Below are 26,968 nucleotides of genomic sequence, written 5' to 3'. Positions count from 1 at the left end.
ACTGTGCCACCAGGGAAGTCCTGTATTAATTTTTATAGTGGTGGAAGTTCATATTTCAAATAGTAATAGAGATAATTAAAAAAATTTTTTGCTACCTTGTCAGATATAATTAGATTTCATTGTTTTTGTTTTTTTATTTTATTTATTTATTTATTTATTTGGCTGCGTTGGGTCTTCATTTCTGCGTGAGGGCTTTCTCCAGTTGCGGAGAGCGGGGGCCACTCTTCATCGCGGTGTGCGGGCCTCTCACTATCGCGGCCTCTCCTCCAGATGCGCAGGCTCAGTAGTTGTGGCTCACGGGCCCAGTTGCTCCGCGGCACGTGGGATCCTCCCAGACCAGGGCTCGAACCTGTGTCCCCCGCATTGGCAGGCAGATTCTCAACCACTGCGCCACCAGGGAAGCCCTAGATTTCATTGTTTTTAATTTCATTAGGCGGCTGCTTAAGAGCTCATATTAAGAACAGAAATGTCATTTCTGACATTTTCAGGTTTACTTGTGCTTGCGTTAATAGAAGTATTATCTTAATTTTTTAAGCTACTTTCTCAAATTGTGAATTGAGTTTAAATTAGTTTAAATAAAATTTAGTTACCATCTTGGCAGTGTATTTGAATAGCTCTTTGTCTCACCTGCACTCTTATTTCAAACCTATTGTTGCCTTAATGGAGAAAATGCTATTTATAGGAGTTTACTGAGCTATGAAACGAAGGTTTATCTTGTTTTTCAGGAGCACGAGAAACAGACTACCCCGCAGGAGAAGAGCTTTCAGAATCCGGACAAGTAGACAAAGCATCTTTATGTGGAAGCATGACAAGCAATAGCTCAGCAGAGACAGACAGCCTGTTGGGAGGCATCACGGTGGTTGGTTGTTCTACAGAAGGTGTGACAGCAGCTGCCACTTCCCCTAGTACCAACGGAACATCTCCAGTGATAGAAAAACCACCAGGTATGTCTGTCCTCCTTAGATACCGTCTGTATAGAGTCTGAGCCTGTCCCAGATGCCTCATTATGGACTAAACTTAGACCTTAAAGTAACAAGGATGAAAGAGCTTGAAAGAAGATCGAGTGATGAATGTTAAATGAAATCAAGAATCCTCAGTCTTATTACATAGTGTGGAGGAAAAGGGAGTAGCAGAGTGGAATTCTATAGAGGGGGTTTGTGTGTGGGGAAATTATTGGAAGAAAAGCTCAAACTTAGGATCGTTAGCATGTTTTATTTATTTTGTAGAAAAGGAAACAGAAAATAGTGAGGTTGATGAAAATGTTCCAACAGCAGAAGAAGCAACTGAAGCTACAGAAGGCAATGCAGGGTCAGCTGAAGATACCGTGGATATCTCCCAAACTGGCGTGTACACAGAGCATGTTTTTACAGATCCTTTGGGAGTTCAAATCCCAGAAGACCTCTCACCAGTATATCAGTCAAGGTATACAAATGGGTTAACAATTTAGGGAACCAGATAAGTGCACACATAAAAGGAACCAAAATGATCTCAAGCAGTCAAAATATTCCTACTATTTGACGTTGTTGTGGTAGATTTAGATGTTATTACTTACTTCAACTATGTCTTCATCTTTTCCTTCCATTGCATTCTCTCTAGACATATTTTTTCACCCATTTGTTCTCTATTCCTTCCAACTTAAAAAAAACTTACTTATAAGGTATATTAGTCAAAATCTTCCCAGTCATTTTCTCTTTTGGTATGATTTTTTGTTAATTGTTGTACTCACTGTCTTCTATTCTGTTAATAACTCTCTGCCATTTTAATACCTTCTCCTACTCTCACACCCACTTTGTCAGTGAAATTGGCCATTTAAATTTAAATTTCCCATGTGGGTTTCAATGACCCTTTTTTTTTTTTTTTTTTTTGCGGTACGCGGGCCTCTCACTGCTGTGGCCTCTCCCGTTGTGGAGCACAGGCTCCGCACACGCAGGCTCAGTGGCCATGGCTCACGGGCCCAGCCGCTCCACGACACGCGGGATCCTCCCGGACCGGGGCACGAACCCGTGTCCCCTGCATCGGCAGGCGGACTCTCAACCACTGTGCCACCAGGGAAGCCCAGAAAACAATTTGTTTTAGATTCTTCCTTTGAAAATAAGGGCCATTTAGCAAATTCTTTAATTTTCTTTCTTGCCTTCTCTAGGCCTTATAGAAAGCTGATGGGAGTCTATCAAAACTGGAGTCTTTTTACAATTTAATATTCTTCCTCTTAATGAATAGAGCAACCAGGTGTCTCTTAACATTTAATTGTTAATTTAAGAATAAAGTTATCTTTTTGGACTTACTGATTTGTTTGTCTGTTTTGAATTTGATATCCCAGTTATGCTTTTTTTTTTTTTTTTTACTAAATGTCCTCTGACAGTCCAAAGAATGAAGGTTTTGGGGTAGAATACAAGCATGTTTCAGCTTATTAATTTATTTTAGCAAATTCTTTATAATTCACCCTCGTGTGTGTGTGTGTATGTGTGTGGTTTTTAAACAAACTATCTCTCCTCTTTCTCTCCCCACAGAAGAAACTCATAAAATTCAAAATAACTGTAAGGGAGAACCTTAACTATAGTCTGGATATTCACTGTTATATTTCATCACCGTGTCTTAACTCAGTTCTCTGTACCTTGAGCTTCCTAGTATCTTAATGTTACTTCTGGAACAATTGCTGAAATATATGTATTTATATTTCTTTCATTTCTTTCTTATCTCTCCCTCCCCCCTGCACCTCATTGCCTTGCCTCTCTTCCTTCCTTCCTTCTCCACTTTCTCCCTCCCTCCCTCCCTCCCTCCCTCCCTCCCTCCCTCCTTCCCTCCCTCTCTCTCTCTTCTTCTCTTTCTTTCTTTCTTTCTCTCTCTCTCTCTCTCTCTCTCTTTTTGAAATGTTTAATATAAGCATTTAACTTTGGCTTTACTGGAATTTAGTGTTCGATTATTTGATTTTTTTTTAAACTGTAAACTAAAATATAGAAATGATCAATTCCTGAAAACTGTAGCTAAACATATTCAGATTTTTTTCCTTTGTCTCACCTTTTCCAGTAATGACTCAGATGCATATAAAGATCAAATATCAGTATTACAAAATGAACAAGACCTGATGAGAGAGGAAGCCCAGAAAATGAGTAGCCTTTTACCAACTATGTGGCTTGGAGCTCAGAATGGCTGGTAGGTACCAACTCTTTTAATATTAGAAATCTTTAGTCTTTCATTTTTGCTTTTGAAATCAGAAGATAACTAAAATGTGGTACATACAAATACAAACACAAAGTGCTTATTAAAGCAAAGAATTTTATATACGCACAATTTTGAGGTTATGTTGCAACTGCCTCATAAACTGGACTTTGACTTGCATTGGTTCTGAATGGTAAACCATATGTTTGTCACAGGATGTTCCTTTTATATAATATTCTTGGAAAAAGAGGTAAATAAAACTTTAAAATCTGGGTGATCTAGAAATAGGAGATCCTGAACAACAAAAGGTTTATATAAGCTAGAGTGTGTTCAGGGAATATCAAGGATTAAACAATCTCTTTGGCTTCAGGAGGGCCCAATTGTAAACATAACTTCTAGGAAAACCAGGACAAATCAGAGTCTGAAAGCTTAGGAGATGATAACAGACATTATAGGACTTTGTAGTCGTGTGGGGAGTCTTACAGACTTGTGCTTCTCCTGAGGTTAAACAGGATCACTAGTACATCTTTCCCATAAAGGTCTCACACTACAGAATGAAGGTTTGGCACGCTTTTTCTTTGAAGGGTCACATAAGAAATATGTTAGGTTTCGTGGCCATATGATCTTTGTAGCAACTTCTCAACTATGCTGTTGTGGTGCAAAAGCAGCCGCTGCATTGAAGTGAACTGGTGTGGCTATGTTCCAATAATAATAAAACTTATGAACACTGAATTTCATATGTCTCGTATGTCATGAAATACTCTCCTTTTGATTTTTTTCCAACCGTTTAAAAATGTAAAGACCATTTTTAGTTTGCATAGTGTACTAAGACAGGTAGATGGCTAGATTTGGCCTATGGGCCTTAGTTTGCCACTCCCTGATGTAAACCACTCAGTCATCAGAAAGCTCAGTATGGTAGAAAAGTAAGATTATTTTTTTGAAAAGGTTTCTAGCCAAGGATTCTGAAGTATGGGGTAACCTGAGACTAACTAACCAGGCGTTAGTTCTGGCTTTTCATTCTTTGTATGTTTCTGTTTGCTTAAGCAGCTTATTTCTCTGCTTTAGGCCTACGCTTACTCTCATTATTGTTTTTTCCTAAAATTTTTATGTTACTCTTCTTTCCTTCTGAAAGAACTTTGTGTTCATTATTAGATATAAACAACTACTTGATGTTCCCTATGCCTTACCAGTCTTGATTTTGTTCTTGCAGTTTGTATGTCCATTCATCTGTAGCCCAGTGGAGGAAATGTCTCCATTCTATTAAACTTAAAGATTCGATTCTCAGTATTGTGTAAGTTTTATTTTAGAAATTCTTCCATTCAAAAATATGTATTTTGGTATAAACTAGATTCTAAGACTATTAAAGTTAACATGTGCTTCATGACTAAATCAGTATCCATATTTTTTTGTAACCCTCTTTATGAGTGAGATTGAAACTCTAACTAGGAAGTAAACTGGAGAACTTTAAGTATAAGAGAAAACTTGCCAGGTTGATTCCTCACCATACTGAGAGTTCTTTAGTACTTTGGGGGAGAAAACCAATTAAACCCCATTAATTTATATTTGTTTTAGAGTATTCTTTATACTTTGTGAATATGTTGATTGGGGCATTGATTTACTAGTCCTTTCCTGTATGTTGACTATCAAAAGTCAGTTTGTCTGTTAGGTCCACAGAGCTGACTCTGTTAGTTCTACTTGGGGTGTGTGTCTCTGGTCTGTGGACCTTTTGTTGGTAGTCTGTGATGGGAGGAGGAACTTGGGCTAGAAAGTGAAACAACTGAGTCACCACACATGCTTTTTATTTAGTTGAGCTGACATTTTCATAGCAAGACTTTCTCAGTGAAGAAAAGAATGATGTTCATTTAGGTTCTCGTGTAAGCTCCTAATACATCACAGACTGGTCTTCTGAGAAACTCTGAACTAGCTCGGTAGCATGCAGTGTCTTCCATATTCCCAGATGGAGAGTTCTAAAATCCCCATTCCTGTTTGCAGACATGTGAAAGGAATTGTGTTAGTGGCCCTGGCTGATGGTACCCTTGCAATCTTTCACAGAGGAGTTGGTGAGTTGTTATGAATATATAACATGTGTGCTAACTTGTTGCTTTGCAAGAACATTTTCAAGCAGATTGGCTTCTTATGTTTTAAAGAAATCATACTTAATAGGAGAAAGAATAAAGGTTTAAACTGAATACTAACCGTGTATGACATCAGTGAGTATGTGAGTTCTTGCCTGCAGACATACATTAATAGTATACCTCGGTGAAAACCTGTTTACCATAATGAGCAAATAGTCCTCGTGGTCCTCTTATAGAATGTGCAATGGAGGTATATGTTTTTCACTCATATACTTATGCAGTTAGGAGAAATTTAGTGAGAGGATATGTTTTCTTTTGCCCAGTATTTTAAAAATAATTTGCAACCAGTTACATTTGGGATGTTTTTAAAAAGAATTTTTAATTGGGTAAGGTTTAATCATTTTCATGTTACGTTCTTTATATTCTTCCCCTTTAAACCAGTGTTTCTACCATCTGCACACAGAAGGGTGGTGGTGTCAGAAAACTGCCTTGAGTGAATTAAATTAAGGGAATTGAGCGTGTAACTCCTTGGTACATGTATCAAACAAAAGTGATATTTCATTTCCTACCTACTAGAATGGTAGATCAGGGAAATATTATACAAACGTAGATCCACTAAATTCAGATTTTCACAAGCCTTTTCCCAAAGTCTCATGTCCTTTGGGGCCTCAAGAAGTGTGAGGTAGATGATAGGCAGGTGCTAGAGGTTGCTGGTTAATGACTCCATAACAAAAAGAGAGGCCTCCGTTTTACCTTGTTCAGGCCCTTTTATAGACTATCTGGGTTTAATCCTCACAGCAACTTAAGCAGAAAATTCTATTGTCATCCTCACTTTATAGATGAGGAAACTGAGGCACAGAGTATTTTAGTCACTTGTTCATGGTCACTCAACTAGTGAGTAGAAGAACCTAGAAAAAATGGAATAATAAATATTTTGGTAAACTGAATCCAAAATTATATTGAACAAGATAAACAAAATACATTTACTAAGGATACATGTAAAGTCCTACATTTGGGTTCAGAAGAGTAGATGGAGGAGATAGGTCTGAAGAGTGATATCAAACTCAATACGAGTTAACATCCTAAGCCTCATAGAAATTAGAGTCCAGAGCAGGGCTGGTGATAATCCTGCTCCACTCTAGTAGATCAACATTAAATGGATCTGGACAAAGCGGAGTTAGGATGAAGACTCCATGAACTGTGGTGTGCTTGGTTTTGAAAGGAGAAGACAGGGCGGTAGCAATGAAGTGGGACTGGATTTATTCTGTGTTTCCATTAGGCAAAGCTATAGATTAATGAGTGGTTACGTACAAGAAGGCAGGCAGACTTTAGCTAGGTATGGGGAATATTTTTAAGACAATTATAGCTTTCTTACAATGGAACAGCTGCTTTGTGAGGTAGTATGTTTTCTTTCACTGAAATTGTTCAAGCAAAGCAAGCTTACAGTGGTTGGTTCTCATTTGTATGTATTTCTGTCATCACTAAAATTATAGTATGCATAATTCCTAAAGTGTTAGCAATGCATTGCCCTTGACTTCTAGCCAAGAAGATATATCAAAATGCAAGTGAGCGAGAGCAGTATTATCCCCAAAATAACCTTAAATCCATTCTAATTCTTAAAATATTATTATAAACAGGTAACTTATAACTGATTTATCACATCACTGCTGTTGAGAGCATGGGGGTCCAGGTACTGGGTGACAGGTTGAACCATATGACCTTTGAGGTCTCTTCCAACTTTGCAGTTTATAGAACAAAAGAACTCAATCTCTGTAAATATACACTGAATACATGGTATCCGGGGGATGCTTCATCAATAAATTTAATTACACACCCAAATAGAATGTTTCTTGAATTAAAATTGAGTAAAAGGTAGTGTGCATAAACTAATCATCTGTTTCTTATTTTAAAGACGGGCAGTGGGATTTGTCAAACTATCACTTGTTAGATCTTGGACGACCTCACCATTCCATCCGATGCATGACTGTGGTACATGACAAAGTTTGGTGTGGCTATAGGAACAAAATTTATGTGGTTCAGCCAAAGGCCATGAAAATAGAGGCAAGTTAACCCATGTTTTCTGTACCTAACTGAATTTGTATTACCTGAAGACCCTAAGGCTTAATTATTTTCTTCTTTAGAAATTGTTATCTGAATCTGCGTGTTTTGGGGTACTCCGGTGGTATTTTGGATGAATTCTCAGCTTTCTGTGTTACTTTACTTCTCCTTCTGCTTTTGACTATGAGTAGGGGAAGTGGTTTTTTAAAAAGGAAGGAAGATTCACACATGAATGACTAAATGTGTGTCTGAGTATCCGTGGATGCATACATGTATTATTTGAATACATGGTTCTTGAAATGTTTAGTTATGTAGAGGTGATCTGAGAGCAGGACCCTCAAGTCTCCCCCACTACTCAGTGTGTATCCAGGCAAATCCGTATATGTGTCACAGACTGAGGAATAATATTGCAGTGGGAATTTGTTGTAAGAACAAAAACCTCTTAGCATTAGCATTGTTTTCTTAAAGTTTTGCCACAATACATAAATTTATTCTAATTGTTTAAGAAAAGAAAAACAGTAGGAAATTTTTAAGATGAAAGTTCTGTCCCAAATCCTGTTCCCAACCCTAGAAGTTCCATTTGGCCTTTATGTTTTAGATGTATTCCTTACATGCGGATATCTATACACACACATACAGCATTGTAAGTTCCTTTTTGTCTAATTATAAACAGGATCTTATTTTGTGTATTGCTCTGTAACAATACAAAATCCTGAGGTTAAATTCAATCTTTTTGTTGAATGCTGTTACATAGAATGGATGTGTCAGCATTGCTTTCATAAGTTGATATCCTACACAGTGCTGAAATCCAACATCCTTTGGTTCTTCTTCATTTTGTTTTGCAGTCTAGGATAATAGCAATTGTGTATGTAAGAGTAACATATTTGGGCTCCTCTTTTAATATATAGTCTGCCAAATTATTGTGCAAATTTGCACAGTTTTTAAACACGAACTCCTACATAATAAAAGTAACATTGTGATTGAACAATCTTTTCTAGAAATCATTTGATGCACACCCCAGGAAGGAGAGCCAAGTGCGGCAGCTTGCCTGGGTGGGTGATGGCGTGTGGGTCTCCATTCGTTTGGATTCCACACTCCGTCTCTATCATGCACACACTTATCAACATCTGCAGGATGTGGACATTGAGCCTTATGTAAGCAAAATGCTAGGTAAGCTTCTAAAGCATTTTATCTTTGTCAGTCAAAGAAAATGGTTTATTTTTAAATGGTCTCAAATGCTGGGTTGAACCAATGAGTAAGTTGCCTCAGGAATAGTGAGCTCTTATCACTGAAAGAGTCAGGCAGATGCTCCATCTACCCTGTGGTTCTTGACAGAAACTTGGGATCATTTCTGACTCCTCTCTTGTTCCCCACATCTAACCCATCAGCAGGAACTGTCAAGTCTTCCCCCAGAATATCTTAAATCAGTTACGTCTTTTGTCTTGTTTTGACCACACCATGCAGCTTTCGGGATCTTTGTTCCCCAACCAGATATTGAACCCAGGCCCTGGCAATGAAACTGCTGAGTCCTAACCACTGGACTACCAGGGAATTCCCTTAAATTAGTTACATCTTTATATCTACCACTATTCCCACAGGCCAGGTCACCATTCTTTCCTCCCCAGACGACTATGAGCCTCTTAACTGGTCTTCCTATCTCCACTCCAGTCAGCTTTCTGCATAGTAACCAGTGTGCAGATATCACTGAGACATACCTCCACTTATGTAATGCCAGCCACTTTCAGAATATTCTTGTCTTTAGGTGAGATGACATTTTGTGACATTATCAGAAGAACTTAAATGGTCTGGACCTCTCTCCTTGCTCACTCTGTTCTGCCCACACGGACCTAAACTCAACGAGTTCTTTCCCATTTCAAGGCCCTCACATGTGCTGTATCCTCTGTCTGAGAAGTTTTTCTTAGTCCCTTTTTACTTGGCTTTCAGGGCATAGCTTATATGTCACATCCAGAAGAGACCTTTCCTGATCTCCCAGTTTTATTTAGGACCTCTTATACTTTTTCTTCATGGGCTTATCATTACTGTGGTTGTACCAGTATCATACTTACTGTCTCTCTCCCCGACAGAACTTAATCTTCATGAAGGGCAGGGACTATCTTTGGTTTGTCCCTTGCAGTATCCTTAGCATCCCAGTCCAGTGCTGTATGACTATTAGGGATGTCACAAATGATTTCTTTATGAAGAGAGGTTGAACCGCATCAGTGGTTTTTAACTTTTTTAGAGTCGTCGCCCTCAGGAAACCTGATGTGCCCTCTCCCTTGAATCAGCCATATATACACATAGACATAAACTAATTTCAGGAATGTACTTTGCCCATAAGTTAAAGATCTCTAGCTTAGACTATTTAAGGTTCCTTCTAACACTGTGATTCTATGATCATACTCTCATTTCTAGTAAGTAGAACTTATGAGTAACTAGATGCTGTTTGTCTTAAATGTATTATCTGTTTAATAATTTTGCCCTCAAATCCCTGAAAATAAGATCAGTTTTAAAATTCCCTTGAAATAAAAAAGTGCATTTATTCTTCCTAAATTACATGCATATGGTATCCTAAAATTTCTAAACTGCTTTAGACTCAAATATATAAACAAGGAAAGAATATAGGTTTTGTTAGCAAAGATTGTTTCTTACCTGTGAAAAGAAAATTAAGGCAAGCAAGAACTCTCTCCATTTATAAAATGGAAGGACATTTAATTTCCCCAATCTAGTAAACTGTTTTTGTTGAGGTTTTTTTGTTTTGTGTTGTGTTTTGGTTTGTTTGGTTTGGTTTTGCAGCTCCTTAAGTAAATCCTGTATCATATTTCCTGATCCACAGCATCTTCCTTCTGAATGATAATGTAATGCCAGCCACTTTTAGAGTTTTCTTTTTCCATTAACCGTGAATTGTCAGATAGATGATAAAGCCAAACGAGCGTTCGCCTTCATTGATGTGCACCTTCTTCAGGAAACATCCAACTAGCTCTGGTCACATTTCCTCTCTGCTATATTAGTCCAGCTACTCTTAGGGACTTGGAACCTAAAACATCATCTGCTCTAGTTTTTCAATAAAATGTCTTCTCTCCCGTCATACAGGTACTGGAAAACTGGGCTTCTCTTTTGTGAGGATCACAGCTCTTATGGTGTCTTGCAATCGTTTGTGGGTAGGGACAGGAAACGGTGTCATTATCTCCATCCCATTGACAGAAAGTAAGTACGTTTTTAGGTAACTGTCACAGGAGAGTTGTGGGGAACAGCCTTGTCTGGAATTCAGGTAGAAGGAATTGTTTAGTTACTGGCAAATCTGTGGTAATTCAGAAAGTCAAACTGATGGCAGAGATCTAACTATTGTTCCTTCACTCTTTCTATGAAATTTATAGACTCTAGCAAGTATATCAGGACCAATATTTACAGTTAAAAGTTTTTCATTGTGAGAAACTCTTTCTCATTTCAGGAATCATGGTCCTGTTTCATCTCAAATAATTGTTGATGTCCATTTTTTCTTTCAGCTTTATTGTACTAGTATCCAGAAACATTACCTAACTATCTAATACCCTAGTTTTCCATATCTCTGTGGCAGTTAGTTTAGGATATTCCATTTGGCTTAAGAGTTGTGGGAGAAGTTTCTTAGGAGGCCAGCAAATCCTTCCTGACATTGGAGACAAGACATCTACCTCTGTTTGAAAAAATGTGAATAATATGTACATTGTATGTTTTTTATATTTGCTTCATTATTATTATTTTTGTGAACAAAATGTGCATTGTATGTTTTTCATATTATGTTCCATTACATTGATCATTCATTAAATAAGTGTTTTTGTGCTGCAGAATTCATGGGCAGGGAATGATTTGAAATAAAAGTGCAATAAGTCCATAAAATAAGTCAATAAATAAACACCTCAGAATTTTCAGGGGAAAGGAGGAGGACTGGATGGTGGTATATCTGGAGCCTTTAAAGAACCTAAATTCTTTTTTTTTTTGGCCACACCGTGAGGCTTGTGGGATTTTAGTTCCCCAGCCAGGCAGAGAACCCGTGCCCCTGGCAGTGGAAGCAAGGAGCCCTAACCACTGGACCACCAGTTTAAAGAACCTAGATTCTTAATCCCAGCTGTATCTTCTACTACAACAACTTATAAATCTACATGTTTAGATCACTTCTTATATCGTAAGAGATTCCAGGATCCCCAGAGTTCATTTCAGTTCTTTACAGACCAGAGTTCCATTTTAGCATAGTTACTTGCACGGGATTTCTTAAAGAAGAGGGGGAAATATTAGCATTTAGAAAATGTTCCCCAGTTAGTTCTCATTCACCTAAATGGCTTTATAATTAAGAAAAGCAAAATCACAGTAAATAAATTGTCCTTTTTGAGCAGAGATATTCTTTAGAGGCTTTGGTAAGAACTTTGTGTGTTTCTTGGTATTATACCGAGTTGGATTTTGTTAATTTAGTTAGGAGTTTTGAGCTCCTGAGTTGCCAGATAGAAGACGCTGAGAGTGGCATCTCATAGTAATCCTTCTCCTCCCTGTCATGCACCTCTCCATGTCCCCTTTCCTCCTTTCTCACTTTAGCCGTAATCCTCCACCAGGGACGTTTACTGGGGCTGAGGGGTAAGTGCAGATCCTGAACCACACTCTTCTTTCTGGCTTCTCATGGCCACCGTGAGGCCGTTCTCACGTCTCTAGATACCCTCTTGAATGTTCCTAAATGTCATCCACTTGCAGTCACTGCATTGCAGCAGGTGTTTTTTTGTTTTTGTTTTTTTTTTAATGTTTGTTACGTGGCCTCCAAGCTACTGCTCAGCAGCTTAGTCTGTTTATCATCTTTCGTTGCAGCTGACCTTTCTTTCAGACTTTGTTTTCCCTCCAATAAAAACACGAAACATCTCTGAAAACTGTCTTTAATCTACATTGTTTACTCCTGTTACCAATCATGTTTCTTTCATTTACTTACTGGTCCATGGAATGGGGATGTTTTGTGAGTCTGGTCATTCTAAAATAATTCAGCAAACGATCAGTCTGGTGTAAATAAAGGCTACTCTGTTGTACTGGATGGATCCTTTTAAACACAACTTTTTACTGCCCCTCAAGGGAGATATTCTTACCACAAGGGAGAAAAAAATCAAAAGATAAACTATAAAAATTCTGCTAAAAAATATACCTATTCACTTTAAGCTATATAACTGGTTAGTTTTCTAAAATGAGGATTAAAAAACAAAACAGACATACCTAAGAAGTAAACTTAGCTATTGCTAGACTGGCAAAATCCCCTACTCCATTTACTGAGAAACTTAAAAATAACTAGCATGCTGTATATCTTTTTTTTTTTCCAGCTTTGTCTTGAGTTGGCATTGCTGCCCTTGTTTTATCTCAACTGGCTGTAGCTTTTAGATAATATCATAAGGATTAACCAGTAATCTCTTGCATCATGACTGTTTTCTAGGGGAAAATATTTGGTGTTTGGTTTTCTATTGTAGCAAATAAAACCTCAGGAGCATCAGGAAATCGTCCTGGAAGTGTCATCCGTGTATATGGTGATGAAAACAGTGATAAAGTGACACCAGGGACATTTATACCCTATTGTTCAATGGCACATGCACAGCTTTGCTTCCATGGGCACAGGGATGCTGTGAAATTCTTTGTGGCAGTCCCAGGTGAGTTAGATTATTCTATTGAGAAGTTGTATGTCCAGTTGACTGTTGAACAATGTGCATTTGAACTGCACTGATCCACTTATACACAGATTGTTTTCAGTAGTGAACACTACACTGCTACATGATCCATGGTTGGTTGAATCTTTGGATGCAGATTGTGGACACAGGAACCATGAATATGGAGGGCTGACTATTAATTTCACTCAGATTTTTGACTGCGCAGAGGGTCAGTGCCCCAACCCCTGCATTATTCAAGGGCCAACTGTAATTGTCTGTCCCTTGGTTCCTCTACCTAGTCTAATACTAAGTACTGAAACGACAGATAACTCCAGTATAACGCATGAAATGTTCTATAACGGAGGTATGAATAAAGTGCTATAGAGATACTTGATAGAAGCTGTTTTGGAATCTCTCCTCTACCCCAAAAACAAACTTGATTTTAGACTTCTTTACTTTTGAAAAGCAATGGTACTATTTTGTCACTGCAGAATGCCGAAAATGGTTTTGGCCTCATAAAGGAAATTTCTAGAAAGAAGTCCCTATCATCAAGGCTGTATTCAGGAAGAGATGGAAAATGTGCTCTGATACCTTTAGCGCTGTGCCAAGAAACAGCAGGAGTCTGGGGTTCTGGGCCTTTACCACTTGCCTTGTTGTCTTGAGCAAATTGCTTAACCTCTGATACTCATTTCTTTATTTCCTAAGTGGATGTGATTAATATCTGCTCTGCCAACCTCATTTGTTGTAAAGATTAATTAAAGGGCTTTGGGAACCATAAAGCACCATCCAGATGAAAGGTGGCAGTGATGACGTCCAGTGAAAAATGTTCTGTCCCCTGAGAATACTAAAGTGATGTTACTGATCGTCTGTAAGCAGGACCTATGTTTTGGATTTTTTTTCCCTGTAAGAGGCAAGTTTAGGAGTTAGACAAAGTTCAAATCTGGCTTTGCCACACCAACTGTGTGATGTTGGACATGGTGGTATCTCAGTGTATTAGTCAGGGTTCTGCCGAGGAACAGAACCAGTAGGGTATGTGCGTGTGCGTGTGTGCGTTCGTGTGTGTGTGTGTGTGTGTGTGTGTGTGTGTGTGTGTGTGTATGAGAGAGAGCAAGCGAGCGAGTGCAAAGAGTGCAAAGAGGGAGGGAGAGAGAGATTGATTTAATTTAAGGAATTGGTTCATGTGATTATGGGGGCTGGCAATTTTGAAATCTGCAGAGAAGGCTGGCAGGCTGGAGGCCTAGGAAAGAGCTGATGTTTGCAGCTCAAGTGTAAAGGCAGCCCGGAGGCAGAATTCTCTTTTCCTTGAGGGACCTCTCTTTTTCTCTTAAGGCCTTCAGCTGATTGGCCCACCCACATTATGGAGAGTAATCTGCTTTACTCAAAGTCCACTGATTTAAATGTTCATTATTTCTAAAAAAGTACCTTCACAGCAGTATCTAGACTAGAGTTTGAGCAAATGTCTCAGCACCAGAGCCAAGACATTTGACACATAAAATTAGCCACTATAATTTTTCCCAAGGATGTTCCAAACATTAAATGATTAAATGTATATAGTATAGGGTTGGCATATGGTACCCTAACCAATTATTCAGTATTCTTAACAACATGGTAATGAACTTCTTGAAATGTACATGTATATTTTTGTATAGTTATTTCCTCAGAATAAACTTATAGAAATGGAATTTTTTTTTAATTTATTTTTTGGCTGCGTTGGGTCTTAGTTGTGGCACGTGGGATCTTTCGTTGTGGCTCATGGGCTCTTGTTGCAATGCGCAGGCTCCTCTGTAGTTGTGGCATGCGGGCTCTCTAGTTGTGGCATGCAGGCTGCAGATTATGTGGGCTCTGTATTTGTGGCGCAGGGGCTTCAGAGCATGTAGGCTCTGTAGTTGTGGCGTGCAGGCTCAGTAGTTGTGGCACATGGGCACATGCCCTGCGGCATGTGGGATCTTAGTTCCCCGACCAGGGATCGAACCAGCGTCCCCTGCATTGCAAGACGGATTCTTAACCACTGGACCACCAGGGAAGTTCCTTTTCTTGTTTTTTTTTTTTTTTTAAAAATAATAATGCCATAGAGTCCCCTTTGAGTCTCCTTTATATTTCTCTAATCCCCTTCCCTTCCTTCTTTCCTGTCCATCTATAACCACTATCCTGAAGTTGAAATTTATCCTTCTGCCCATGTTTTTGTATTTTTACTACATTGGAACATATCTATAAACAATATATAGTATTTTTTGTATTTTTAAGTCTTATGTTACATATATATTATTCTGCAAATTATTTCTCATTTTTGAGATTTGTTAATATTTATGCATAAAAATCTAGTTCATTCATTTAACCATGGTATTCTAATATCTGAATAAATATGCTACCTTTTATCCATTCTCCTATAGATCAACTTCTAGGCTTTTTCTCTGTTTTCCCTCCACTATTAAAAAACAGTACTGCAGTAGACCTTCTTTTTTTTTTTTTTTTTTTTTTTTTTTGCGGTACGCGGGCCTCTCACTGTTGGGGCCTCTCCCATTGCGTCCCAGACCAGGGCACGAACCCGTGTCCCCTGCATTGGCAGGCGGACTCTCAACCACTGCGCCACCAGGGAAGCCCACAGTACTGCAGTAGACCTTCTTGTGCATATGGGAGAGACTTTTCTGTTGGGTATAAATCTGGAAGTGGAATTGGCAACATTGTTGTTTGTTGGCCAGTTGGCCCTAAGGATTAAACCATTCAGGATGGCCTTAATATCATACCACTGTGCTCTTGCTTCTGTGGCAAAACTAACTAGTCTGCTAACAGAAGTTATCTCTAGCAGGCTTGATTTCTTCTAGAGTATAATTGAATAACGCATGAATGAGGCACTGTGAAAATAAATCAAACTGTCCTATCCATGTCCAACATAAATTGTCTATAAAGTGTTTCACATCATGGGACTCTGTCCTGTTATCACCTAAAGGCGTGGTCTGTGTAGTTCGCCCAAAGGACAGCAGACCTGGCAAGAAAAAATACCCCACACTCATAGAGGTTATAGTGTCAATGATATTTCAAGGTTTCTCTCTATCATTTCATGCTTAAAGATTCTACATTAGAACTTAAATGTTAGAACAAATTACACATTACCCAGTAATTTTATTTGCATAATCTAAATTAAAAATAAGATGTACTTTTCTTAAATATGAGGAAACCATGGATTTGAAATCAATTCAAATATTAATTATGAATATCCAAATTCATATGGCTTAAGTTGAAGACTTTTCTGTCTCTTACATAAACACACATGTACCCTTCCAGGGGAGAGATCTTTCCACTACCCCTCAGATAAAACAATGTATATTATAATAGTCTGAAGCAGGCAGCTAAGACCAGCCGAGCCACATATAGATTTCATACTGGATTCTGGACCTATTTCTGTTTTAGTACAAAATAGCTTTACTTGGATTTCAAATTGGGCTTTCATGACCTTTATAGATGTTTTCTGATCATGCAGAGGCTTCTAACATCCCTAGTACTTTGGCTGTATTAGAATGTACTTACCTTGTTCAGCTTTCTGAAAATATTCAGAAAAAATGAGTCTCTCCCACCCCAATCCTTGATAAGTAATATTCACTTCTGTTCCTGTATAAATAGGTCAAGTCATCAGCCCACAGAGTGGCAGCAGTGGCACAGATCTAACAGTTGACAGAGCAGGGCCATCTGCACAGGAGCCTGGCAGCCAGACACCCTTGAAGTCTATGCTTGTCATCAGTGGAGGAGAGGGCTACATTGACTTCCGAATGGGTAGGTCATTGCTTCTGGGGGCTTTGTTTCCACTGTTCCGTGATGTGGATTTTCACCCACAGTAAGCAAGAAACTCAGATACATGATTTCTAAGAGGTTTTCTTTGAACTCTTTACTTGGAAAATGATTTTATGTTTCTTTTTTTCCTACTTTCATGATTTTTTTTTTTCCTTTTTATACCAAGGTGTGTTTATTTGAAGGAGCATTAGAAAACAGCAGGGTTTGGTCGTATGTTGAGGTATATGTGAAGAGCATATGGAGTCAGAAGGCCTTGGGGAAATCATTCAACCTCCCAGAACCTCAGTTTCCTCACCTGCAAAGTGGAGAAATAAAAATACTTCATAAAGTGTTGTTTGTAACCAAATTCATTTCATTTGTTCATTTTCTCACCTTGTAAACAATAATTAGCTACTGTGTACCTGTTAGCCTTGAGCATGAGATACAAAAACAAATCAGACAAAGTCTCCCTCCAGTAAGTTACAGAACAATACAGAGATAGAAACATGTTAATAAATTACAGTGTTACAGATGCTCTGATGGGGAGTAGTCAGTTTTTCCTAGGGGTAGGGGAAGAAGGAAGTCAAGAAATGATGCTTGAGATGACTCAGTACTGAAGAGCATGAGTCTGAAGAATTGGGGTGGGGATGGTATGGGGAAGGCTGGGGAGACTGGCATTCCAAGGTAAGAGATAGCTTGACCAAGGCTCAGAAATGTGAAACCACCTTAGCTGAAGAAAAACTACTTTAAAATGACTGGAACATGGAGTAGAAGCAAATATAAATTTGACCAGAGATAAATCTAGAAATGGAGGGAGGGGCTGGATTATAGAATGCCTTTATATACCTAATTAAGGAGTTTGCACTTTAAAGCAAAGGAAAATTATTGGAGGACTTTAAATAGAAGAGCAATATGATTATATGTGTGTGTAAATGGATTGGCGGTGTAAGACTAGAGGTAGGGAATGGGTTAGGAAAAAATAAATGAGTAAGGTAGAAACAGTAGGAGTAGACTAGCACTGTGATGGGGAATTGGTAACTGACAGAATGTGAAGGAAGAGGTAATGATCCATTTACTTAGAGTTAATGACTATCAGAACAGAAGCAGCAGATCTGGAGGGAGTGGAATGAGGAGTTCTGTGTTGGACATGTTGACCTTGGAGTGCATGGAAGTTGGGAGTTATCTAGGTGGAAGATGTCCACCGGGCTTTTGTGTATAAGGGTTTCATATCTCAGGAAGGATATATAATATGAGGACTACTGACACGCAGTGGTACGAAAAGTCACAAGGGTTGATGAGTTCACCCAAGGAGAGTATGTAGGGGCCAGAAGAAAAGGTTCTAGGATAGAGCCCTGCTTTAATACTGCACTTAAAGAAGCTTATGAAGGGATCTCAGAAAGAATGGCCAGAGAGGTTTCAAAGAAAACACTTGTGGAAGTGTCGTGCTTTGTAAACTGTGAAGCACTGTGATGTAAATTTATTTATTTGCTATAAATAAAGGAACCTTTTGGACTGGCCTAAAATCACAATGATTGAAAAAGTTTCTAAACGTAAGGCCTTAGAGAATATAATGTTGTAGACTGGTGACTAAAACTTCAGTTTTAATTCTGTTAAAAAAAATATATAAAATTTAAGGTCATATAAATGACAGTGTGCCACATGTAATTAGTTATAAACTAAAATTTCTGATGCAGAAGGCTTGTTGACACATTTTTAAGGCAGGGCTTTTAATGTTAAGGTTAGGAATGGTGATGTCAGTAGGAATGGAGTCACTTCAAAGTGAACTGACTGTTGGTGCAGAATTCCTTTATAGAGAGAGATGGCCTTCACTCGGCTGGATGATTTGGAACTTCTTCTTCGATTGCAACATGGTAGCCTGAACCATACTAAAGAGTATGTCAGTAAAATCTTTATGTGGTCTTTTCATTTCCACTAAAAATTTTTAAAAATTGCTTAACCAGGTTTGTCAGTATCTCTAGGTAATCCAGCATGAAAAGCAGAATTTGTCTTAAAGCATAGGTTGATTTTAATAGTAAGTATACTTTTTTAAAATTGAATTTGATCTCTTTTTTGTTCCATTTCCTTTTTCGTATCCTGTAATATTTTAGCTATGAGAAATTGATCTCAGTAGTCTCTTTCAGAAGTTAGGCAGTGAGGATTGTGACGCGTGGCATTTCTTTTACGGTGTTCTCTGAAATGGGCGGCAGACGAGTCTTATGCATGCTGCTCATGGACTAACCGTGAGTCTGATGTGCATCAGCCTGTATCTTCAAAATGCTTAACCGGACTCTCCGTTTCATCCACCAGGTGATGAAGGTGGAGAATCAGAGCTTCTTGGAGAGGATCTTCCACTCGAGCCTTCTGTCGCCAAAGCGGAAAGGAGTCACTTGATAGTGTGGCAAGTGATGTATGGTAGTGAGTGAACCCATAGGAAACAGGTGGCGACGGGGAAGCCATCTCTTCTGCATGGTTTATTTTCCCTTTTTCCCTTTATTTAATGCTCTCTTTGTGAAATAAGTTTCACCACATAATGTATGAGCATTCTTTTTCTGTTAACTATGCTATAAAACCTGTCCTACTGTAACAATACAGGAACTAGCTGTTTTACTGCACCAGTGTTATAGGCAATTTCAGTATATTATGAACAAATCAAAGAATGTTTACTTTCTGCAAACTGGTGAATTTTAGAAAGCGATCCAGTTGTGGTTCACTCTGCCACAGCTAACGTCACTTACTTCATTTGACGGGGTCACTGTTTAGCTGTCACTCATAATGAAATTCATGGAAACACTTGATAAATGAAACTGTACCATTAAGTACAATAGTAAAGTTTTCCCCTATGTATTATAAAATTGACACAAACTAATATCAGGTAGATTATCAGGATTTATCTAAATGTCCCGAGAGGGCTAAAAGCTAACTGTAAATTACTTTAACTTTCACTTTCAAATCTGACAAATCTTGTTTATATGGTATATAAAACTTTGTTTTCATCAGATTTTGCGGGGGGGGATTTTATATTAAAGAAATTAAGACTACACTATTTAAATAAAAGTTTCTTGTTTCTGACTTATTAGAGCTCTAAAGTTTATGAGGCCTGCTTCTCTGAATAGTCTGTTTTTTTTGTTTGCTTGTTTGTTTTTGAGACTAGTCTCGCTCATTTTCATACTGACATGTTTGAAAGGTTTATTATTTATAAGGCTTAGAAGATACACTTCAGCAATGGGAGGATTTTTTTTTAAGGAAATTGTGTTTTGGATTTCTGTATCAATGGATGATGGTGGTTGGATGAGCTTTTTTCCGTGTAAAAAATTCACTTGTTTACCAGTTGTTCTTGGACTGCTCTTACCAGTTAGTAAGAGTAAAGCTGTAGTGGTGATGGAGTATGGCCTAATGAACTGAACGAGAGATTTAATTAGAAACGGTATTTTCCCTTGTTCTGTATAAAACTATACAACTGCCAGTACTTGATATTCTGTATGTAAATGGTATTTAAGCTTTTGTGCCCTTTGAGATTAAAATGCCATCCTCAATGAAGAAGACTTTGAAGGAGAAGAAGACAAAATAGCATAAAGTAAAAGTTGACATTACAATCTTTTCACTCACAATGCCCATTTAAAAAATACAGTCCGGGTATAATTGATTTTCTTGTTTAATAAGTTTTAAAAAACCATTATGCTGCAGTTTTTTTCCCTCTCAGCCTTCTTGAAAATTTATGATTTATCATTCTTAATCCATTACTTTAAGCAAAACTAAATATAAGTTTAAGCACTGTCTTAAAATATGAGGTTATTGGACAAAGGCCCCCCAGTCATCGGAAGGACTGCTTCAGGAAAAGGAAACAACAGAAGTCTCAGATTGTCTAAGCATCCTTAAGGACCAATGACTTTTTTTCTGAACTGTAATGGAAAGATATTTGTAAAAAGTACTACCAGTGTCTTTTAAGCATATAGATGATTAGGCTAGATTATAAAGTACACAGGATTTAATGCATCAGAGGAGGCCTTTGGATCCATTTGGCCACAGGTGTCTATAAGCACATTATGTACACAGTACAATTGTGGCCACTTTAGATGGCTAGGAGAAAAAAAACTTTGGTAAAAGCTGTATTAAAAGGATAATTTTTTTACTTGAGCTACTTAGTCACTTTCTTCAGGGCACCAAAACTTAGGTCACTTTTCTATAGCTTATAAGCTATGTTTTTATTTTATTTTATTTTATTTTATAAATCTGAGCCACTGTTGGCAATACCTTAAAAAAAACCCCACTTATTAAATATTTTGGAGGAATGTTGTATAAATTCACAAAAAAGAGACACCAAAGTGTTTGGGAATTTTAATCCCAAGAAGTAAACATCCCAGAATCAGACCCCATGTACTGTTTGGTCTTTTACATGTTTCTATGACTGACTGTAATTTAGGAAATCAGGAGTTAAAGATGAAAAATGCAAACATGTTACAATGGTTGTTTATTGCTCTTTTTAAGCTTACCGGCTTTAACTTAAGGAATATAGGTGTGTAGTTATTTTATCTAAAATTGTCAGATATCTGTGGCCCTGTTTAACTTCAGGGACTAGAGAGTACAAAAATGTCTGTAAAATTTGTTTTAAGAGCTTGTCTTTATGTTTGTAATTTCAGTTAAATATTTTTTTGCAGATTGCTTTACTTCCACCTTTTCCCCCAACAATAGGCTTATATTCTTGTAGCGTTCACTTTGGTCAAGGTGGTAGCCTTAGGAAGAAAATGCCAAAATGTAAGCTTCTTGTAAGCAGCGAGTGGTTGGTGTAATTGCCTATAGCTACCACATCAGTGGTAAAGAAGAGGCTTGAGTACCTCAGGTTGGTCTCTCCATGTAAAAAAAAAATTACCCCTGTTGGAAGAAATAAGGAATACCTGAGAATTTTCTCATTCTGTTATGTTTGGGTTATGTGTGATGTTGAACCATGTGAAATTTCCGATGTTCAAACATGGCTGATTTACAAAAATGACAGTATCATATACATCAACGTAATACTCACTGCTCAATGCAGGTTCAAATCCCTATGAGGCAAAGGGATAATATTCTTTAGGAACTCAGTTTTGAGTGTTTTTTTCTAATTTGTGTGGATCTAAATTTTTAAAATAGGAATGAGTATCTTAATAGCTGCAGCTTGTTGAGAGTGTAAAACATTTTGAGTGCAAAATATGCAGCACATAACTTTTCACACGAAGCGTGTTTGCATAGAAAAGGTTAAGATATATTCTCTCAGTTTCTGTGTTGTTCATTTCTTGTAAAGGTCTTCCTGCGTGTGAGAATGGACCCTTTAACATAGGTTGCCTTAGTGACAAAACAAAGCAAAACAATTGTCTCATAATACTAACTGTCCTAAAGAACGTGTGTCTTGCAAATGCTGTGGAACTGAATATTTATTTCCTTGTGAGTATTATGACCATTACCAAAGGATTCAACCAGATTTAGGGCTCTTCTTAATTGATCACGTTGAGAAAGGGACTCGTTTGGGTCCCAGTTTGTACTACGGGAAGAGAAGCGAAGAGAAGAGAGAATTAAATGTGGAAATCATAAATGCTTTTCTAACAGGGTTATGCTATTTTGTAACACTAAATGTCTTTTCTTTTCTTTTAAAAAAATTAAGTTTTTATTATTAATTTTGTCATACACTTCTCAACACTTGAATATATTTTAGCCATTTTATGGTCTGAATTTGTTTTTTGTCCAGGACATTTTATTCAGAATTTTACTTGCCTCTATAATCTTAAAAATGGGTTCTAGAGGGTCCCACTTGCTGTTTCTTTAGAGGCTGATGCTTCATTTCTATGAGCAAAAAGCTCATTTAGCAATGTAGTTATTTCAGTATTTATTTCTATTATGGAATCCCTGGGGTTCAGAATGTAATAACTTTGTACATGAAATATATATAAATATGTATATGAAACACGTATGAGGAGTGTGTTTTGTTTTGTTTTTGCCTTTCCTAGGGGTCTGACCTGATTTATATTTGAAAGTCCAATAATCATCTCCCATCGAACATGTCATTTCCAAGGGTCAGGACTGTCGCCATTGGGCACTGGCTGAGGGTGAGCAGTGAGCAGTACATGAAGAACATGTTTGCTTGGCTCACGTGTTTAGGTGACATATGAATAATAGACAATAGGGCTTTCTGGAAATGTGGGCGAGCTGAGTAACAAGCCACACATGATACCAAGGCATACCATTTGCCAGACTACTCAGTAATAAGAGGCAGGCTGTAATGCAGATGTTACTAATACGGTGTGCTTATTGTGATCCATTTGCTTGGGAGAGACTCTGGAAGGAAGGATGATTATAAAACTACTCATGTGGTAGCACAGTGTGAATCCATATTCAGTACAGTGGTATTTAGGCTAATGCCATGTGCTTTGTTTACAAGGTTGTGGGGTTCTGACATGATAGTAGAAGTCGTCCTGATCGGCATGTGATAGGACAGTTCACTAGATGAAGGCACAGCCATCTCTCCAGTGAGGTTGGATGCTCTAGAATACAATGAATAGCCTGTCTCATCCCTACTCTACAGGACCTAACCTAACTGCCCCTCAGTCCTTTGGGGCCTGCTTGCGGCGCACGGGCCTCTCACTGTTGTGGGCTCTCCCGTTGCGGAGCACAGGCTCCGGACGCGCAGGCTCAGCGGCCATGGCTCACGGGCCCAGCCGCTCCGCGGCATGTGGGATCCTCCCAGACGGGGGCACGAACCCGCGTCCCCTGCATCCCCCTGCATCAGCAGGCGGACTCCCAACCACTGCGCCACCAGGGAAGCCCTGGAAGCTTTTTTTGAGCCTCATTTAATCGTGTTCCTGATTCAGCCAGTCTCTAGTGAGAGACTACAGTAACAGCGCAGGACAGCAAACGTTCATATTAATTTTACTGAGGGAACAGGACAGGAGCCCTGTAGTCTTACCTGGAACTGTAGCCCTCAGTCCCACCCAGTGGTGAGACTCTCTTTCCAAACTTAGTGGAGGGCTTCCCACCCACAGCTCAGGGTGGGCAGCAACTTCACAGAAAAGCTGCAGTTCTCAACCAGGCCAGGAGAGGGAGGTGTGGCCAAAATCACCCAGGAGCTAGTTCCAGAATGAAATTATTTCCTTCTTCCTCTCACCTCAGGAGTATCAGATTCTACTAGTGTGTTTGGTAAAACAGTTACCCTGGTGATTCTGATCCTTCTATTGGGAATAGCTGCTTAAGAGGAACTCAAGCAGCCCAGCTGGATTCACAAACATCTGTTTTCCAGGAGCGCAAAGCTTCTTCATTCTTAGCCATTTATTACCAGCACGTGGTGACCTGCTAGCAGGTTCACCCCAGACTCAACCCAATGCTCTTTCCTTTTTGATTTATGGATAATTGAAGTTTAGGGTACTTTGAACTTACTGCTACATTAAAAGCTTAGAGGGAATATTTCATCTCCATTCATTTGGTAAGGCTATTTTTTTCATAGAAAAAACTATTACCTTTTAGTTGTTATGACTAGCTTGCATATGCATAACATCTACTAATTTTCTCAAGGTGTTTACTCCATAAATTCACAGGTGATCCACAGAGCCACCCTTCGGAGTATATTATTGTCCTCAGGTGAACCAGAGGCCTAGCCACAGGAGGGGCCTTGCCCGTTGGTAAACAGGTCTAGCTGAGATAAGTGAAGTCCCAGGGTCCTCATATAATCAGAGGTAAAACCAGACTAACTCCACACTAGAGGCTACTGCAAGTGTGTTGGGAAAAGTATTAGATCCCAGATCAGGAGATTTGGGGTTAAGTCCTGAGTCTACTGTTCCCTAATTTTGCGACCCTTCACTAGTCACTTAACTATTCTGTTTCCTTACTATAAAAGGAGAGTAACATCCCACAGGGTTCTTGTGATGGCTTGATGAAGCAATGGTGTGATGGCAGTCGGCACATTACCTACCCCCACTAGGCACTCAACACCAGGCTTTGGCAGGTGGTCCCTACGTATCAGGTGTGTGAAGATGAGTAAGACACCTTCAAGGAGATTAGGGTAAGAGAGGAAAGTAGACACGAAAATGGTAAAGTGGAGTCAAGTATTATGGCCATTCATTGAGGCATTAGCTGAAAAATAATACTGGTATGGTGTCTCCTTGGCTATTTTGTAATGTGGTAAAAACAAGGGGAAAACTGTCTTCAGTCCTTATGTAGTACAGAATATTTTTATTTCCAGTCTTTTTATCAGTGTTCTAGACCTTGGCTGTCCTAAAGGAACTGTGTTAGGAAACAGAGTTACCTCAGGTCTATTGGACCTTTCAGGGAACGCCTTTCTCTCTTGCCCCGCCACTCCCCAATTGAAGGGAAACAAGTGTTCCATGAAAATTAAACACAGGAGGAGATCCATATTCTCTTTTTCATCTAAGAGTGCATTTCATTCCTGTGCAGGCACACCGAGGGACATGTTGAAACATGAAAACAGTGGTGAGCTTGACATTTTTAGATGCCATCAGAACGTATTTTTTCAGTATCTGTTTTTCATAATGCTTTATGACAAGAATTAAACTCCTAGTCACTGCATATAAACAGGTAGAAAGAAGACATACAGGACTAAATAAAATATGAACAGCTGACGCACAACAGGGTGTGGCATGGTGGCAAGGAGGATTATATGCTTTCTACATGATTAAGACGCTTATGGGACTTCCCTGGTGGTCCAGCGGTGAAAGACTTCACGGTCCCAATGCAGGGGACCCGGGTTTGATCCCTGGTCGGGGAACTAGATCCGCATGCCACAACTAAGAGCCCACGTGCCGAAACTAAGAGCCCGCATGCCGCAACTGAAAGGTCCCGAGTGCTGCAACTAAGACTTGGTGCAGCCAAATAAATAAACAAATAAATATTTTTTTAAAAACTAAGAGGCTTAGCATTACTCCGCCCAAGGAAGATCACAAACCCTCATCTGTTAAGATTTTTGCAGGCCATCTCAGGTACAGAAATCCCCAAAGAGAGTGGAGCAGCCTTTCAAAAACTTGAATTTTGGTCCTCAGGAGTATTGTAGTAATGATCTATCATTCAAAGGATTGTTGGAAAGATTAAATGAGTTAATGTACTACTCAACAGTAAACAAACATTGTGTCCTTTCCCCACTGAGGCCTCAATTTCTTTTCCTATTGTCCTTTCTCATTAAACTTGTTTGTTTTGTTTGTTTTTGTTTGTTTTTGTTTTGTGGTACGCGGGCCTCTCACTGTTGTGGCCTCTCCCGTTGCGGCACAGGCTCCGGACGCGCAGGCTCAGCGGCCATGGCTCACGGGCCCAGCCGCTCCGCGGCATGTGGGATCTTCCCAGACCGGGGCACGAACCCGTGTCCCCTGCATCGGCAGGCGGACTCTCAACCACTGAGCCACCAGGGAAGCCCTAAACTTACTTTTCTTTACCTTTGGCTAGCCCAAAGTGACAAATCCTGGAGTGAATTTTCAGCTGCTGGCCTTCTGCTGTATTTTGGCCCATTATGCTTCTGTGGAAACAGGCGTTTATTCTGTAGGAAATCTACATTTCTATCTTGGAGAGTTTGCCTGGGTCTGTAAATAAGGAACTAGGAGCAAAAGTTTGGCGTGTTTTTCACCAGAAAAGACTCCAATATTGATTCTAAGAGGCATCTCAAACATCCTTCCTGGAGGAGCCTGGCTGGAGATAAGCGGAAACTGGGCAGATGCCTCGAGGCAGACCGTGGCGGATTTAGAGACCCAGTCCTGGGCTTTTACCCAATTGAGGGTTTATCAGACTCTTCTGCCTCGTATTATGTCCATGTTTCTGGGGCGCCGAGGTGACAGCCCTTTCTTTGAAAGACCACTATGGTGTGGTATGATGGGAGCCAGAAAACATCTCAAAAGCCGAATCTTCATAAAGAACCCAAGGTTCTAGCCTTTCCCTGCTACTGAGCCATCAAAAGTCATCGCTCTCTCTGGACCCTCCGCTTTCCTTATGTGTAAAAGTTGGGACTTGGCTCAGATGAGCTCTAAGGCTTCTTCTAGGGTGATATTCTTTGAGGCTGGGTCATCTGTGCCATGTGCAGTTTGAGTTGTGTGGACTAATAGCCTTCATGCCCAGCCAGACCCTTAATGGAATTTGCGTAGCCTACACCACTCAGTAAAACCAACTGCTTTGATGCACCAGTTTGTCTCTGTGCACCAGTGTGTCCCTGAGGCATCAAAGTATCACTCCCGTGAATGGAAGGAATATGTCTTATTAAGAAGAGAGACACTTGAGTTCTATGGGTCCTGAGCTTCCCTTGGGCGTCCATCTTTC

General features: G+C 39.2%; 1 protein-coding gene across 6 annotated transcripts in view; it reads left to right on the top strand.

Annotated features, from left to right (window-relative positions):
- SPAG9 (sperm associated antigen 9) overlaps positions 1-22,632 on the top strand; it is a 143,167-nt gene extending 120,535 nt beyond the window's left edge. For 3 of the 6 annotated variants that reach the window (XM_059998344.1, XM_059998342.1, XM_059998346.2), the window contains 12 exons: positions 726-944; positions 1,227-1,422; positions 3,025-3,150; positions 4,367-4,447; positions 5,149-5,216; positions 7,144-7,292; positions 8,288-8,459; positions 10,380-10,493; positions 11,853-11,891; positions 12,758-12,934; positions 16,550-16,699; positions 19,004-22,632. In XM_059998344.1, the coding sequence (XP_059854327.1) occupies positions 726-944; positions 1,227-1,422; positions 3,025-3,150; positions 4,367-4,447; positions 5,149-5,216; positions 7,144-7,292; positions 8,288-8,459; positions 10,380-10,493; positions 11,853-11,891; positions 12,758-12,934; positions 16,550-16,699; positions 19,004-19,119 (1,607 nt within the window). In that variant the 3' untranslated portion in view covers positions 19,120-22,632. The remainder of the gene's footprint in view (positions 1-725; positions 945-1,226; positions 1,423-3,024; positions 3,151-4,366; positions 4,448-5,148; positions 5,217-7,143; positions 7,293-8,287; positions 8,460-10,379; positions 10,494-11,852; positions 11,892-12,757; positions 12,935-16,549; positions 16,700-19,003) is intronic. The other 3 variants (XM_059998345.1, XM_059998343.1, XM_059998347.2) reach the window with 1 other exon arrangement.
- Positions 22,633-26,968: the final 4,336 nt, after the last annotated feature.

This window comes from Delphinus delphis, chromosome 19 (genome assembly GCF_949987515.2).
Source record: "Delphinus delphis chromosome 19, mDelDel1.2, whole genome shotgun sequence".
Classification (NCBI taxonomy): domain Eukaryota; kingdom Metazoa; phylum Chordata; class Mammalia; order Artiodactyla; family Delphinidae; genus Delphinus; species Delphinus delphis.
This window is presented reverse-complemented; position numbering and strand designations above follow the sequence as displayed.